The sequence below is a fragment of the Gossypium arboreum genome, chromosome 10 (genome assembly GCF_025698485.1).
Source record: "Gossypium arboreum isolate Shixiya-1 chromosome 10, ASM2569848v2, whole genome shotgun sequence".
Lineage (NCBI taxonomy): Eukaryota > Viridiplantae > Streptophyta > Magnoliopsida > Malvales > Malvaceae > Gossypium > Gossypium arboreum.
The window spans coordinates 4961820-4980522 of NC_069079.1; the positions used below are offsets into that span (position 1 = coordinate 4961820).

At 31.5% G+C, this 18703-nt stretch overlaps 1 protein-coding gene across 1 annotated transcript; it reads left to right on the top strand.

The window, feature by feature from the left end:
• The first annotated feature begins 11227 nt into the window (after positions 1 to 11227).
• LOC108489571 (26S proteasome regulatory subunit 7A) lies at positions 11228 to 15119 on the top strand. The gene is made up of 10 exons (XM_017794211.2): positions 11228 to 11469; positions 11765 to 11846; positions 12516 to 12607; positions 12691 to 12768; positions 12952 to 13013; positions 13450 to 13594; positions 13727 to 13945; positions 14032 to 14213; positions 14451 to 14626; positions 14707 to 15119. The coding sequence occupies exons 1-10, from the start codon at positions 11383 to 11385 to the stop codon at positions 14862 to 14864; spliced, it is 1281 nt and encodes a 426-aa protein (XP_017649700.1). The 5' UTR covers positions 11228 to 11382; the 3' UTR covers positions 14865 to 15119.
• Positions 15120 to 18703: the final 3584 nt, after the last annotated feature.

Here is an 18703-nt window from a genome sequence, read left to right on the forward strand (position 1 = left end):
TCTTACATTTTCTTCCATATAAAGCTTCAAATGGCGTCATCTTTATACTGGATTGATAACTGTTGTTGTAAGCAAATTCGGCCAGTGGTAAATACTTTTTGTAACGTCCCCTAACCCTATACCTTCACCGGAACAGGGTTACGAGACATTACCAGTCAGTACACTCCAATTCCGGTCATTAATTAAAATAAATATTCACACACATCCTAGTTTTAAGATGTCGTCCCTTTAATGGGCCCTCGCGGTCTAATATGAACAATAAATTCAGTTCAGGACTAATTTAGAATCACTACGAATTTTTAGTAAATTTCAAAATTCATACTACATACCGTTGCCAACCATAATTTAGTCATTTCATCAATACTTTTACAACCTAAATGACTCTCATTAAACATCCTGGGTACATGCCATTATCAATACTCAACATACTTTACCTTAATGAATTCGGATCGTCTTGGGATGCTGATTCAACGTATTATCTTTACTTAACTCGCAAGACGAAACAAACCGTACGCTGAGTATGGTATACTCAAGGGTATTTCTATAATCCGAACATTTAATAATATAACAAACACTTAAGATCGTAATAACAATTACAATTATGCAATTATTTATTCATAGATAAATTTCAACTACTTACCATATAAATTTTATACGTTCATATAATAAACACAATAACATAATTGTTCAATTCTTAAATAAATCCATTACTATTTACTCCATTCTTTCACTTACTATTCGGTATAGCTTTCCTCAATTTATTCACAATTCAATATCATCAAACTATATTCAACTATACACTTATCAATCATATTCCATTTTAATTCATTTCAATAATAGTCAATTTCATTTATATCATATCAACTTACTATCCTTGATAGCTTTCAGTATATACATACGATTCATATATCTCAAATCACATTTCAATTCATCAAGTGGCATCATATATCATCAATTCGAACTCCAATCATTTCATGAACCTTTGGTTCATATTTTCAATTTCATATCTAAATTTTCAATTCTCAATTCAATTTCTCGTTTCATTTCAATAACTTGATCAATCAAATTTATTCGATTTATCTTTCACTTATTTACCCCTATTAACAAACTCGGACTTTGATGGATACACAGATTCCAACCCAAACACACCAGTACGGCACATTGTGCCTAAAATGGTACATAGTACCTGATCAGAGTACGACACATAAAGTGCCTAAAACGACACACGAGGTGCCTGATACGACACACGAGGTGCCTGAAATACGACACATAAAGTGTCTGATCGATAAAGCCAGCAAATCCCGTACACTTCCAGATCCTATGGCATGCCAATTATATCCGACTCAGCCCGACTAGTTAATAGGGTAATTTATTCACTTTCTCAATTTAATAATTCTTTCATCAATATCTCATTCCGATAATTACACATATTTACCCATTTTCACAATTCATACAATTTCATTCAATTCAACAAATATATTTCAATTATGCACATTAATTCATAATTCAATACAATTCAATTTACTTTTCAATACCAAATATTCAAATATCACAATCTCATATATTCATATCAATTTCCTCATATTTCCAATCAATATATTTTTCAATATAACATTCATTCAATATTCAAATTTCTACATAAGTCATATATATTATATAATTAAATCAATATAAATTCAATCAAAATAATTTCAATCAATATAAATTCAATAAATTCATCGCATACCAAAATCAATCCATTCCAATTATAAAACATCATAATTCTAACACTAACAATTGCCATATGTATATAAATATGACAAATAATAACTAAGTTCAGATTATAGAAATACAAACCGTAATTTTCAAGCTAACTCCCGTTGACTTTGTCTTGTCCTTTCTTAGCCGAGATTTCCGGTACCACATTGACTACGAAATTAATACAATTCATAATCATTAATACATTACTAATTCATATCTTGAGTTACAGAATTCTAAATTAAGATCCACTAATTTTTCCTGAAACTAGACTCACAAATCTTATTACAATAAAATTTTCAGAATTTTTGGTTTAGCCATTAAATACAGTTTATTCTTTAAATTCACCCCTATTCTGCTGTCTGACAGTTTCGTCCCTTCTTCACTAAAAATTAATTATCTCACAGTACAGAACTCGGATAATATTCCCGTTGATTTCTCCTGAAAATAGACTCATTATGGATTCTAAACACATAACTTTAAGCCTCTAATTATTTTTCTTCAATTTTTGGTGATTTTCCAAAGTCAGAATAGGGAAACCCGAATTCATTCTGACCTTATCTCACAAAATTCATTATATCTCATAATTTACAACTCAATTGCTTATACCGTTTCTTCTATAAGAAACTAGACTCAATAAGCTTTAATTCCATATTTTATTCATCCTCTAATTCAATTTCTACAATTTTTGGTGATTTTTCAAACATAGACTACTGCTGCTGTCCAAAATAGTCTTAGTACAAAATATTGATTTACTTTAATTTCAATTTAATCTTAACTAAATTCACTTACTTTTCTATCTTAATTCATACTTTATTTCTACTCAATTTTTTAACCAAACTTAGACATAATTATCTATTTTCATCATAAAACCATAATTTCGAAATTCTTTCAATTTAGTCCTTAAAGCATAAAACATATGGATCCCTTTACAATTCAATCCTTGTATCATTTTTAACTTGAATTTCTATCAATTTAACCCTTAATTCATCATTTTATTTAACATGGACAATATCTAGAAATCTAATAACTTTCAAAATATCAACTTAATTTCATCAAAACTTTGTTCTAAAACTTCTAAAACATCAAAATTAAGTAAAAATGGCTTGATTGACTTACCTATTAAAGCTTAAAGCTTCAAACCTTCAAACCTTCAATTTTCTCTTTTCTCCCTTTCTTTCTTTCTTTTTCTCCCCTGCTCTCTGTTTCGTTTTATTCTGTTTCTATTTCCTTTCTTTTGTTTCTTTAGTTTATATAATATAATATAATATAATATAATTAAAACATAAAATATCTTTATTATATAATAATATAATAATATATTAAACATACAAAAAATCTTAGATTTTCTTCACGGTACACCTCCTCAATTTATACTTTTGTATAATTTCCTTTTAGTCCTTTTTATTTTCTTTTAATCTATAATTTAACTTTTACCCTTATTCAATTTAGTCTTTTTCTTAATTACTCTTAATTAAATTAAATTCACTTAATTAAACTCTAATTAACTACTCATTTTACTTAGTAAATATTTTTAATAAATATTTACTTAATCCATTTTTCAGAAACAGAGACCCGAAAATACACTTTTTCGGTAACGGTAAAATTCGGGTCATTACACTTTTCCCAACTACCACCAAACTCAAGTATACAACATCTCAACATGTCTTCCAAAATCTGAATTACCCGCTCTGATTGCCCATCAGTCTGAGGATGAAAAGCGGTACTAAAATTTAGCTTTGTGCCTAAAGCTTCTTGTAGTTTGCTCCAAAACCTCGATGTAAACCTTGGATCTCGATCCGTAATAATGGATGTTGGAACCCAATGTAACCTCACAATCTCAGATATATACAATTCTGCTAACTTCTCCAGTGGAAAATCTGCTCGACCGAATAAAATGTCTGATTTTGTCAATCTATCGACAATTACCCAGATTGAATCTTTCTTCTTCGGGGTCACAGGTAACCTGGATACAAAATCCATCGTAACATGTTCCCACTTCCGCTCTGGAATCATAATAGGTTGTAATAAACCCGTTGGTACCTGATGTTCTGCTTTCACCTGTTGACATATTAAACACTTTGCTACAAACTCACAAATTTCCCTTTTCATACCAGCCACCAATACATCTGCTTCAAATCACAATACATTTTTGTACTTCCGGGTGAATAGAATACCTACTACGTGAGCTTCGAAAAGAATATCATTTTTCAAGTCTGAATTATTTGGAACGCAAATTCTTTTACGATAGTATAACATACCATTCTCATCAATGTTATACTTTGAATCCTGCTTGTCTCGAGCTATTTGTTTCTTTAATACCAACTTTGAATCTTCATCTTGCAACTCCCGAATTCGTTGGAGAAACATAGGTTTGGCTTTCAATTCCGCTATTACAGATCCATCTTCACTAACAGACAAATGGGCATTCATTGACCGGAGTGTAAACAAAGATGATTTCCGACTGAGTGCGTTAGCAACTATATTAGCCTTCCCCGGATGATAATCGATAACAAGGTCATAATCTTTTAATAACTCAAGCCATTTTCTCTGTCTCAAATTCAACTCTTTCTGCGTCATCAAATACTTCAAACTTTTATGATTTGTATACACATAACATTTTTCACCATATAAATAATGTCTCCAAATTTTCAAAGCAAAAACAATTGCAGCCAACTCCAAATCATGCGTAGGATAATTTTTCTCGTGTGATTTTAGCTGCCGAGAAGCATAGGCCACCACTTTTCCCGACTGCATCAGCACACAACCTAAACCATTTAAAGATGCATCGCTGTATACAACATATGGCACACCTGATTCTAGTTGAGTCAACACTGGAGCTTTTGTTAACATATTCTTCAACTAATCAAAACTTTGCTGGCATTCGTCAGACCACACAAACTCAACATTTTTCTGTAGCAATCATGTCATAGGCGAAGCAATCATTGAAAATTTTTTAATAAAACGGCGATAATATCCAGCTAAATCCAGAAAACTTCGTACTTCCGTTACATTCCTTAGAGTTTTCCAATTTACCACTGCAGATACTTTATTCGGATCTACTCGAATCCCTTCGGCTGAAAAATGTGACCTAGAAATCTCACCTCATGAAGCCAAAATTCACATTTACTAAATTTTGCATATAATTGCTTTTCTCGCAAAGTTTGTAACACTATCCTTAAATGTTGAGCATGCTCGGGTTCTGTCTTTGAATAGATCAGTATATCATCAATAAACACAACTACAAATCTATCCAAATAAGGCTGAAAAATCTGATTCATTAAGTCCATAAATGCAGCAGGGGCATTAGTTAAACCAAAAGGCATTACCAAAAACTCGTAATGACCATACCGAGTTCTGAAGGCAGTTTTCGACACATCACATTCTTTAACTTTCAGTTGATAATATCCGGATCGAAGATCTATCTTTGAAAACACGGCAGCACCTTTCAACCGATCAAACAAATCATCAATGCGAGGCAAAGGATATTTATTTTAATTGTAACCTGTTTAGTATGCTGTAGTCTATGCACGATCTTAGAGATCTGTCTTTCTTTTCACGAACAAAACTGTGCACCCAAGGTGACATACTCGGTCTAATAAACCCTTTGTCTAGTAATTCACGCAATCGTGTCTTCACTCTTTTAACTCAATGGTGCCATACGGTATGGCGTTATTGATATAGGAGCTGTCCCCGGTACTACATCAATCTCAAATTCAACTTTCGATCTGGTGGTAAACCCGGTAATTCTTCAGGAAATACGTCAGGAAATTCATTAACAACCGACAACTGTTCTAGTTTTGGTTCAGATCCTTGAGTATCAAGGATATAAGCTAAAAATACTTCATTACCATTCCGCATTAACCTCTGAGCCGAAAAAGCTGAAATAATTTTAACAACATCATTTGAATTCTCAGGCTCAACAGAAAGTATATCACCTGTCCGACATTTCAAACTGATCCGCTTCTCACGAAAATTTACCATAGCATCATATTTTGTCAACCAATCCATTCCCAATATAACATCAAATTCCCGAAAGGGTAGCAACATTAAATCAACAGGGAACTCACAGCCTTTTATTTTCAGTGGACAATTTCGACACACTAAATTTACTATCACCTTTTGTCCTAACGGATTAGTAACTTGAATTCATATTCAGTTGGTTCAACAGACAATTTCCTTTCTAATGCTAATACTGTGCAAATATAAGAATGTGTAGATCCTGGGTCAATTAATGCATATACAATAACATCAAAGAGATAGAAAGTACCAGCAATAACATCTGGAGCCGTGGCTTCTTCTCTAGCTCGGATGGCGTATGTACGTGCTGGTGCTCTAACCTCTGACCGAGCAATAGAATCTTTTGCACTAGAGCGAGTAGCTCTTGCAGCACTGCTTTGACTCGTACGTTTACTTCTCTGAGAAGTAGTCATCTGTTTCTCCTTCTGTTCTTCTTCATCTTTTTGTAACAGAGGATAATTCCGGATAAAATGATCAGTGGCTCCACATTTGTAGCAAGCTCCTGTTTTACCTCTGCATTCACCCAAGTGGTATTTTCCACAGTGTTGACATTTAGACCTGGGAGTATTTTGTACACTGGCTTCACTAGCAATTGATCTGATTGATATTCCACGATCAGATTGAGTTACTCTAGTCTTCGATCGTTCAAGTACCGATGTAGCTCTAATGGAATCCTCCTTAAACTTTTTAATCGGAAATGCTGAAAATGTTTTGGAGGAGCTTCTTTTATAAGATTCTTTATTTCTTCTTTCTCGTTACATCTTTCTGTTGTACACTTCTTCCATTTTCTGAGCTCGATCGGATAAAACCACAAATTCTCAAATTTTCGTACCGCCTATCATCATTCTGATTTCATCATTCAGACCTTCTTCAAATCGAACACACATGTCTTCTTCTGTAGGAACAATCTCTCGAGCATATCTATCTGCTAAGGTATACAAACTCCCTCTCATATTCAGCTACTGTCCGATTTCCCTGTTGAAGATCAAGAAATTCTCTCTTTTTCTTTTCTAAATATCTTTTACCAACATATTTCTTTTTAAACTCAGCTTGGAAAAATTCCCAAGTAAGTTTATCGGCTGGTACCACAGCTTCTATTGTCTCCCACCAGTGATATGCTTCTTCTTTTAACAAGGAAACATCACACCTTAAATAGTCATCTAGAGAACAAGCCATTTCTTTAAAAACTCTTATCGTGCTATGCAACCAATACTCACTTTTTTGGATCATCATCCGACCGCCTCAAATTCTTCAAATTTCTAAATTTTCTGAGTTTTTCTACCGGAGTTCTCTTACTTGATTCAGTTACCAGAGGAGGAGGTGGAGGAGCAACCGAGGATACCACTGGTGGTACTGTAGGGGGAGGAGGTTGCTGGGTCTGATTCCTTTCCTGCATCCTCTCATTATACCACTGATTCATTACTCCAATAATCATGTTTCTAAGTTCTTGTTCTTGCATCAAGGAAATTGGAACATCGCTACTTGTCCCTTGTTCAGATGTCTGTACTCTACTATTTGCTTCTTCATGTTCAGTATGTTCAGGTCTATCCGACATCTTTACAATCTATAAAAAAAAAACAAGGGTTAAATCGGATCATACACATCACACTATCATAGATTTATATGGCATGTATTTCTAAACATTTTACGTATCATGTCTATTCCGAGAATAGACTAAACCGGGCTCTGATACCAATAAATATAACACCCCCTAATCCCAAACCGTCGCCGGAATAAGGTTACGAGGCGTTACCGAACATATTGGTTAATTTACAAAAAAATTTATGAATAAACAACAAATATATTAAAATTAAATCATTAAGTTTCTTTTATGAACCATCGAGGCCTAAATCATGTATTATAAATGAATAGGGACTTATTCAAGTACTCCGAAAATTATTTGTAATATAATAATAATAATTATTTTTTTTAAAAAAATTTCAATATAACCCCTTTAGAAACATATAACCTTCCCTGCAATTTCAAATTTGCAACTAACTCAACACAACAACAACTCAACAAATACAATCTTCATCCAAATCATATTCGTCTTATAACAATATCACTAATCCTTATTTTATCTAACATTATATCCATTCATACTTTCAAGTAGTATTTAAACATCTTAATTAATTTCCATTCATATCATATATCAACTTATATTAACTTAACTAATATATTCATGAGTTGATACAAAACATAGTCACATCAGCTCCTATACATGCCGTATAAACCATTTAAAGTATTTATAACAAAATATACCGGAAAATCGAGATAGTGTGACTTGAGCGTGATGATCCGATCCTCTGACCCTCCCATTAATCTACAAAGAGCAATAAACATTACACGTAAGCTAACTATAGCTTAGTAAGTTCGCCGGCTTAAACCATAAACCTTACCAATATTAGTTTCAAAAATTCAAATCATATGGACATTTCAAGTAAGTTACATTCATCCTGTAAATCATAATCTCATTTTAAAATAATTTACTTAATTGAGCTCAAAAATAATGATAACATTATTTACATTTCTTTTCCACACGCTTACAATTACGACTTCTTCGACTTGTCAATTTAAGGAACGACTTACGGATTTGAGTACATCGTGATCTGAAACCTGAATCTAATCAAGCACAAAAGTGCTAAACGGAAGTCTAAGGCTAATCAAGCACATAAGTGCTAAACGGAAGTCTGAATGCTAATCAAGCTCATCGAGTGAATCGAAACCCCAAAAGGGTTAACTAAAACTCATATGAGTTAACGAAAACTCGTAAGAGCTAAACAGAAAGCAAACACGAGAGTTCGCAACAAATGCTGAATCTCGGTTTACTTGGGTAATTTACCGTCAATTCATCTTTTTCACCAAACGATCGTACTCATTTCTTGCGTTCCGTTCCTCTGAATTACTCAGTTCAATTTCGTAACTTTTGTACATGATTTAATTATTTTCAACAATTAACATACATAAATATTAATCACCATTCATAAAATAACATCGAAATTTAATAATTTAACTGTACGAACTTACCCGGAACAATTTGTAGTAGTTGTAGAGATTTCTTGAACTATTCCGGAATTTTCTCTTTTCCTCGTTTATCCTCAATTTCTTGATCTATAATATAAAATTTTCACTTATCAGTATTGACTTCACATTCATTCTATTTCACATCCTTAATGTTTATAACCCGCTTACAAGTAACATTATCTGCAATTTTACTATTTACCTATGTATATTCAATGCTGTCCATCCATGTCATAGTCACTAAATTATTTTTATCTTGAGCTACAGAACTCCAAATTAGGATCCGCTAATTTTTACTGAAACTAGACTCACATATCTTCTTAACATAAAATTTTCAGAATTTTTGGTTTAGCCAATAATTACAGTTTATTCTTTAAAGTCACCCCTGTTCTGCTGTCTGACAGTTCTAACTCTTCTTCACTAAAAATTAATTATCTCTTCATACAGAATTCAGATGATATTCCCGTTTGTTTCTTTTGAAAATAGACTCATTCATAATTCTGTACATATAAATTTAAGTCCCTAATTATTTTTATTCAATTTTTTATGATTTTTCAAAGTCAGAACAGGGGAACTCGAATTCATTATGACCTTGTCTCACAAAATTAATTATATCTCATGATTTACAAATCCTTTGCTTACACCGTTTCTTCTATGAGAAACTAGGCTCAATAAGCTTTAATTTAATATTTTGTTCATCTTCTAATTTGATTCCTACAATTTATGGTGATTTTTCAAAGTTAGTCTACTGCTGCTGTCCAAACTGTTTTAGTGCAAGCTGTTTATTACCATTTTTCCCCTAAGCTTTTAATAAATAACAATTTCATCCCTACTCAATTAGCCTCTCAATTGAGCTGATTTTTCTCAAGTAACACTTTATTCTATCACCTTTAACTAGTTTACAACCTTTAGGAATCAAAATTTCAGAAATAGACTTTAATTACAAACATTTTCACAATTAGGTCCTAAAAATCAATTTCCATTGAAATTACCTAATAGAATCATCTCATAAACAAATTAATGCTTTAATTTCATTCTATTTCATCATAAACTTACAGCACTCAACCATTGTGACTTTCAATTTCATCCATGAAATCAAAAACTAATGAATTTAATAGTAGGACCTAGTTGTAAAAGTCTTAGAAACACAAAAATTACAAGAAAAAGGCAAGGATTAACTCACTTGGTGCAAAAATTATGAAATAACAGCTTAGAGAACCCTCCTATGGTGTTTTTAGCTGCTGAATTGAAGAGAAATGAAGAGAAATCTAGATATTTCCTATTTAGTCCTAGCTTTATTTAGTTAATTTTGCAATATTCCAATTTTTCCCTTAATTGATCAATTTTCCTGCTGATTTCAAACCCCTTGCCGTCCAGCCCAAATAGACCTTGGGTCTATTTTCCTTTTAAACCCTCTTTCTTTTATCATTTAAGCTATTTACTCATTCTTCATAATTTTATATTTGTTACAATTTAGTCTTTTTTATTCAATTAACCATCGAAACTTTAAAATTTCTTGACGAAACTTTAATTCTAACTTATTAACACTCTATAAATATTTATAAAAATATTTATGGCTCGTTTTAAAAATTTCAAACTCTCGATACCTCATTTTCGATTCTAATTTTTTTTTAATATTTATTTCTAGTACACTATTCGCTATTTCAAAAATTTTCCTAACTTCACATTTAACTTATATTTACTAAATTATTAATATTTTTCTACTCATTTGTCGGATTTAGTGATCTCGAATCACTGTTCCGACACCACTGAAAATTTAGGCTATTACAATTGGTATGTCTAGAGGCGGTCAATTGGCAAGGGAGTTAGTTAAATATGAATTAAGGTGGAGATTTGTGGAAATATGCCTCGCATTTCGACCAAAACAGCAAGTGACGTCACAATAAGAGAATACTCCTCGTTCCGACAAGTAGTCGATGTCATGGTGAGAATAAGACTTTAGTCTCAACGACGTAAACGTGTTCCTCAAGTTTTTCGGTTTTATTCTCTCAATTAAACTCTGGTTTAGTTTCCCACTTGAACTTTTATTAACTTAGGGATATTCTACTCATATATGCTAAGAATTTCAGTCTATAAATAAGAATTAGTTACTCTAGATTTACATAACATAAATATTTAGATTGAGAGAATTCTGTTAATTGTTTTAGAGGGTTTTTCTTTCGAGGTTTTGGGTTTTTGTTTTGATTCTCTCTTATCTTGTACTATTCTATATTGCAAATAGAGAAGACCATACAATAACGATTTTAACAGTTTAGTGACTTAAATGAAAACTTTCAAATAATTCAATGATCGTTTTACAACTCTTTGAATTTGAATGACCAAAATGTAAACTTACAAATAGTTTAATAACTTTGAGTGGAGTTTACCCAAAATTTTATAATCCAAATTAACTCCACCTAAAACCAATAATGACCGGTCCAATTTTATAATCCAAATCATAGCAGGCCAAGATTCAGAGCTGGTGAGTCCGAGGCCCAACTTTAAGGGGAAAAGAAAACTCTCTTTGTATTGGTTTCCTCTTTCTTTAAACTTTCGCAGTTCCTGATATCTCCGCTCAGAGAAGCAAGCTAGAGATCCCAAACAATGGCACCAGAACCAGAAGACGAGATCAAGGACGAGAAAAATCCCCGACCTCTTGATGAAGACGATATTGCGCTTCTCAAAACCTATGTAATTTTAACTTATTTCTCTCCTTTTACTTTTTTTTTTTTACTTTCCGATTTTGAATCTTTGATTTGTTTTTCTTTTTTCTCTCAACATGTTGTCTATAGGAGTTTGGTTCTAGTTCTTTATTTTTTTATAGTAATTGGTTGAGATGTGCTGATAGCATCAACCTCCAATTTCTAGGGTTTACGAAAATTTTTTTATATAGTTTACGACCTGATAATATTTATACTCCATTTTTTTAGGCTGCGCTGATATTCTTGGGCAACTAAAAAGCAAATTTGCTTTCGTTTTTTTGCAGGGGTTAGGGCCTTATTCAACGAGCATAAAGAAAGTTGAGAAGGAGATTAAGGAAATGGCAAAGAAAGTAAATGACTTATGCGGTATGTGTTTTACCCTTTTTTCCAGTGCTTGTGTTGTTGTGTTAGGACGCTGTTAGTTGGCTGCATTTGTATTATTTGGTTTAAACATGATATTGAGGGTTCTATTTGGCTACTTTTGTTGTAGGGTGCTAAATAAAGAGTAAGTATTAACTTTGTTTTTGATAATTTTTACAGCATAGGATGCAATAAGACATTACATGTGTGCGTTATATGCATCTTTATAAAAAAAAAAAGTAAAGGGGGAAAAGCAAATCTATTAATGTGACATATAGTTTATATTGTCACATAAAAATTTTGCATAAAGGATTGTGATCTATGGAGAATAAGCTAGCTTCAGGTAGTAACATACCTGCTTGTCCCTAGATTCGATAGTTTCCAGTATCTGGCCAATGTTCACTAGGAGAAGCTATCCCTATAGCATGCAAATTCAGCATCATCACCTTCATGCACTCTCTCTAATATTGTAGTGTTTTCTTGATTTTCAGCTGCTAACATATTATTACATCAGTGTGTTTAGCAGCTGTGGCTGTCATATTGAAAAATTGAATTATATCCAATGATTATGGTTCCTCAAGTTATTATTTGTTGGCCACTATTCACTAATTGTTTGCGGAATAGGTCTATTCTTAATTTATTCATGTCTTTATGCTGGTATACTTTGCAAAATAGGCATCAAGGAGTCAGACACGGGATTAGCTGCACCCAGCCAATGGGATCTTGTCTCAGATAAGCAAATGATGCAGGAGGAGCAACCGCTTCAGGTATTGTTTTTTACTAAAATGGGTTTCCATAAAACAGTGTATTTCTGTTCTTTTATTGTGTTATTGACTATAGTTTCATCCAGGTGGCAAGATGCACAAAGATAATTAATCCAAATACAGAAGATGCCAAATACGTTATCAATGTTAAGCAAATTGCCAAGGTATGTACCATTAAGTCCCTGAGCTTAACGTTTGCCAGTCTGATGATTTTTTTTTTAATATTCTTTTAAAAGAAGCCAATCTGATGATTAAACATACTGTTTCTATTGTGAAAATAGTTTCTTTTTCAGAAGAATAGACATTAAAATTTTTTGGTCTGATATGCATATGGGTTCTAACTGCAGTTTGTTGTTGGCCTTGGTGACAAAGTCTCACCAACTGATATAGAAGAAGGCATGCGGGTGGGGTAAGTTTTAAGTTTCTTATAAGATTGCTGCCTTCATTTGTTGTCTTCAGAATATTTTTCTGTAGGTGTTTGCTTGCAATTCAGTTAGAATATATAAATTATTTGTTTTTGCCACTATTATGGGGAGTATGGAAAACCCTAAGAACTTGCCAAACCAAGAACTGCGATCAGGGCAATGATCAGTCAGTTTGTTGTCACCTGGTATAACTGTTTGGTTGTTTGGTCGACTTTGTGATACATCCACATCATTTTGTAGAATGGACGAGTGTAGGTTTTACTAGAAATAGTAGTGGCATTGGAATGTGTTATGATATTTTTCATTCTTTCCTTTATTTATTTTTTCATGGAAGCCAATCATGTTTTTACATCCTTGTATGTTCTTTTCTTTTATTGTGAATTAGCTTCTTATCTCTTCATCATTGTTCTGCATTTGCAGGGTTGATCGCAACAAATATCAGATACAGATTCCTTTGCCTCCAAAAATTGACCCAAGTGTCACCATGATGACCGTGGAGGAGAAACCAGACGTGACATATAATGATGTTGGTGGATGCAAGGAGCAGATTGAAAAGATGCGTGAAGTATGTATGACACCTTTTAATTTGTACATGCACACACCGAAAAACTGAAGCCTTTCTACTATTCCTTGTACGGTTATAGTAAGTTAAGGTTTGAGGCTAACGCGCATATGTTGATGAATTTTGTTCTTTTAGGTTGTTGAGCTACCGATGCTTCATCCTGAGAAATTTGTCAAGCTCGGGATTGATCCTCCTAAGGGTGTTCTTTGCTATGGTCCTCCTGGAACTGGTAAGACACTTCTTGCGAGGGCTGTTGCAAACAGAACTGATGCTTGCTTCATTCGTGTTATTGGAAGTGAGCTTGTTCAAAAATACGTGGGCGAAGGAGCTAGAATGGTTCGAGAACTGTTTCAGGTTATAAGCTGCTAAAAAATTGTTGTTTTTCTCTTGGAGTTGTTCTATAATACTTTTGTTCATTTTGACATTGTTGAATACTGCAGATGGCACGTTCAAAGAAAGCATGCATTGTGTTCTTTGATGAAGTTGATGCCATTGGGGGTGCACGTTTTGATGATGGTGTGGGTGGAGACAATGAGGTTCAGCGTACCATGCTTGAAATTGTCAACCAGCTTGATGGCTTTGATGCTCGTGGAAACATCAAAGTCCTGATGGCAACAAACAGGTTAAACTTACTACCAATAATTTCAACTCATTATATCTAGTTCTGTTTTGCGAAGCAACGCATCATTTTTTTTCCCTTTAAGCCATCCCAACCTGAAGATAATGTTCATGAAAGGTTTTATTTTGATTTATTCTATGAAATATATATTTTTGTTGATACAATATTCTATAAAGTATTTGAATCGTGCACGGGCGATGCTTATGCATTTGTGGTCCTTAATTTTTGTGCATTTTCCAGGCCGGACACTCTTGATCCTGCATTATTACGTCCTGGACGATTAGATCGTAAGGTTGAGTTTGGTCTCCCTGATTTGGAGAGTCGAACACAGATATTTAAAATTCATACAAGAACGATGAACTGTGAACGTGATATTAGATTTGAACTTTTAGCCCGACTTTGCCCAAATTCTACTGGTAAAAGTCTTCTTGTTTATTGTTTTAGACATGCTCCACTTTGTCTTGTCTTGATATTTGTGATTTTTTTTTATTTGCAGGGGCCGACATAAGAAGTGTGTGCACAGAGGCTGGAATGTATGCTATTCGGGCTCGAAGAAAAACAGTGACAGAGAAAGATTTCCTAGATGCGGTGAACAAGGTCATTAAGGGATATCAAAAGTTTAGTGCAACCCCAAAATACATGGTTTACAATTAACCCAAAATTTGGTGCCACTCTCTCAACTCGTAAAACACATGTCTGTGGTTCTATCTTGTTCAATTGTATCGGATTTAGATATTGTCAATGCTGCTTCCCTGGATTTGTTTTCATAGTTGCCTACCTATACTTTTGATGTTTTATGCTTAATTTGTTGCAATTTCATTTCTTCTCTCGTTTTTGTAATGACTACTCCCCTTGAAAAGCTACCCTACTTGGGGGATGAATCCAAACAAAGAACAGAATTAAAAGGCATTTATGGCGGTTTATTTACTACTATTTTTTTAAAAAGTATATTTATCTGCGTGTATGGATATAATTAATTTTTAAAGAGGGATTTAATTAGGTTGGGTCACCTGTTATTTGGGTAAAATTTAAAATTTATTTTTATATGGGTCAGTCTTATGTAATTTTTTTTGGCTTGAATCCAGGTCTGAATATATATATAAAAAGTAATTATATTAATTATATATGTTTATATTAATTCAATAATCTAATAACAATTAAATTTTTTCCTAAATTTAAAAATAACTCATTCATCTAAATAATTTAATCTAAAATATAAATTTTAAAATTATATTTAGTAGAATAAAATATTTATTATATTTATATGTTTTTAATATAATAATTATTTATTATATTTATGATAGTGTTTTTATAAATATTTTTTAATGTATTTTTATGCTAGAAAATTTTTGTTTTAATCTTTTTGATACATTTAGTGTATTATATTTAAAAAATTATTTTAAATAAAAAATTAATGTAAAAAAATCAACTATGGGTAAACTTAATTGAATTTGAGTTTACTTTTCTTAAAATAGGTCGGACTTGGATAAAAAAAGTAAAGTCATTTTTCAAGCCAACTTGATTCATGAGCTTGAAAAATTAATTTAGACATTTTGCCTGAACTTAAATTTATATCATTAATGAGCACTTTTAGATTCAATATGTTAAATATTCAAAATTTAAGTAAAGTTCTTTTTATTAGTATAGCTACCGTCAAATAAAAGGTATTTAGCCTGAAAAGCATTTATTATTATGTAAATAAATTATTTGGCCAAAAAATGTAAATAAAATATGATGCTTAATATGATTATTTTAATTTTGAAAAAAATTAATTTAAACGTCTAGATTCTGAATTAGAACAGTAAGTATTTGAACAGTTAAATTTGTTGTTTCCTTTTCAATTTTACAGTGTACCTATAGATTTTCTCTTATAATTCGAAAGAAATTTAAAAACTTTGTTAAATGTTTGTACTGCACTGTAATTGAGTGAAATTGTACCACGAGAGTAATAATCGCACTTTTGTAATTGTACTGAATTATAATTTCCTATACATGTGTGATTCACATATTATAATTACATAATAGTTTTTCGCCTTATATTTGATAATATAAATTATAATTATACAATTACATAATTTATATTTTTAAAATATCAATTATTATAAAAAATATTAATATGATAAAAATAATTTTTAAAAAGTAACAAAAATTAAAATCAAATCATTATATTTATTATATAATGATTATAAATAAAAACAATAAACATCATATGCAATTTTATCTAATTGTTTTAATGTATATTTATCGTACTATTCTCTCTTTAATATTTAATATATTTCTCTTATCATCATTTGTTAGTTCTTGATCGAGTTCATCATCATTTGAATTTGCATAATTAAGATTATCGAGATCTCTTTCTTTCATTTACTGTTTGAAATATGAATTATATCAATTCTACATATGATTGAGGTTATAAAATCTGCAACATGCTAGTATAACCCAGCTTTTTTATTTTTATTTTTTATGATACTAAGATGATGTTAAGATATAAAATATTTTTTAGAACACCAAATGTCTTCTTGATCACATTTTGAAGCCCCAAATGTTTCAAATTAAAGAGTTCGTGAGTCGCTTATGGTATTTGTGTTTGACACCATTCTCTCAAATGGTATCATATCTCACAATATAGTGCAAGAAAACATTTTCTATTTGCATAATTAGCATTAACCTTGTAATATTTAGGTTCACAATCACAGCCTAAATAGTTAGTAGCTTTAATTATAAAAACTTATATAAACTTTAATTTGGAGAAAGACTTACAATAAGTTATATCCTTTTTTTATAATATGTTTGTGTGGTTAATTAGGTTTTGACTAGATGACTTAGTTTGAATTAAGGGTAATTAGGTGTAAGGATTAAATTGAATATAGGGAGAAAGTTAAATTATAGATTAGAGAAAAGAGAAGGAACTAAATAAGAATTAAGCCAAAAGTTGACAAGTGGATGGTGATGGTGATGATGATGTTATGTGTAAATAATATACATATATCTGTAACAATTGTATATTTACTTATTATTTAAGTAATCATTATTATATTATTATATTATTATATTATATTAGTATAATAAATTAAATGAATAAAACAAATAAATAAAGAAATGAAAATAGAAAATGGAATAAAAAAGAACAGAATAGAAAACGAACAGGAGAGAAGAAGGAGAAAAGAAAGATGAGGAAAAAAAAAAGAGAAATTAAAGGATTTCAAGGTTCAAGCTCAAATTGGTTAGTTAATTTAATTTCTTTTCTTGTAATTTTATATTTTTAAATTTTAGTATTAAATGTTATTTAATCTATGTTGAAATTTTACAAAATATTGAATTTTTAGATGTTGTTTATGTTGAAAAATTTAAGTATTTGGATTAAATTGATAGAATTTTAAGTTAGAAACGAAAAGGGATTGAATTGTGAAATAAATTTTAAATTTTGAATATTAGAGACTAAATAGAGAAATTTTGAAATTTAGGGATTTAAGTGAAATTAGAGAGTTAAATTTAGTCTAAAGTAGAAATTGAATGGAAATATGGAGAAATAAAGTTAGTCTCGGTTTAGGGACTACATTAGAAATTAGGCAAAAGTTGAATAAAAATTGAAATATTCAATGTGAAATTGTGTTGCATTGATTATTTTTAATTGTTTAATTTTCGTAGTTAATGTGGTGCCGGAGACCTCGGCTAAGAAAGGAAAATATAAAGTTAACGAGGGGTAGCTCAAAAATTACAGTTTGTATTTCTATAATCCGAATTTAGTTATTAATTGTTGTATTTTAATTTAAATGTTTATGGTAAATAAATAAGGTAAGTGTTAGCATTTTTTATATTGAATTGAATGTATGTGAAATTGTAATTAATGTGATAACTGAGTATTGGATAATTGTGACATTTAAAAAGTGAATTGAAACCCTATTAACAGTATCGGGTTGAGTCAGTTATAGATGGCATGCCATAGGATTGGAAGAGTTTAGGGATACTTCGACTTCGTTGATGAGGCACTAGGTGTCAAATTTTTACTTCGATAAATTCAATGACGTACTGAGTACCAATTTACTTCGGCATAGCCGATGAGACACTGGGTGATAACTTATTGTTTCAAATAATTCGATGAGACACTGGGTGCCAAACTGGTGTGTTTTGGTTGGATCCGTGTATCTGTCTGAGTCCGAGTCATGTCTGTCAAAACCATTTTTAAGTTTTGAAAAACGTGGATCGACTTTAAAAATGTAAATGGAGTCGCCACCAATCTTTTTCAAGGTGAGATTGGGCCACCTTAAAATCAATCGTTTTAACAAAACATCTGGGCCTATTAAAACAATAATTCTTTTTGGTCTGCTAAGTTTGAGAAAATGGGCTCGGGAGTTGGTTACTACGAGGAAGGATTAGCACCCTCGTAACGCCCAAAAATTGGTACCTATTTGATTAGTTGATGTCTTGATGTTGAAATTTGAAAAGATTTTAGAGTACGATCCTTTTATTTGAAAGAAAATCGAAATTATTCG

What these genes read in the sequence shown, in the direction of transcription:
- LOC108489571 (XM_017794211.2), top strand. Translation starts at nt 11,383, where the DNA reads ATGGCACCAGAACCAGAAGACGAGATCAAGGACGAGAAAAATCCCCGA. An exon ending in GAAGAAGGCATGCGGGTGGG is followed by an intron (nt 13,014 to 13,449) that starts GTAAGTTTTAAG and finishes CTGCATTTGCAG; the next exon opens with GGTTGATCGCAACAAATATC. An exon ending in TGGTTCGAGAACTGTTTCAG is followed by an intron (nt 13,946 to 14,031) that starts GTTATAAGCTGC and finishes TGAATACTGCAG; the next exon opens with ATGGCACGTTCAAAGAAAGC.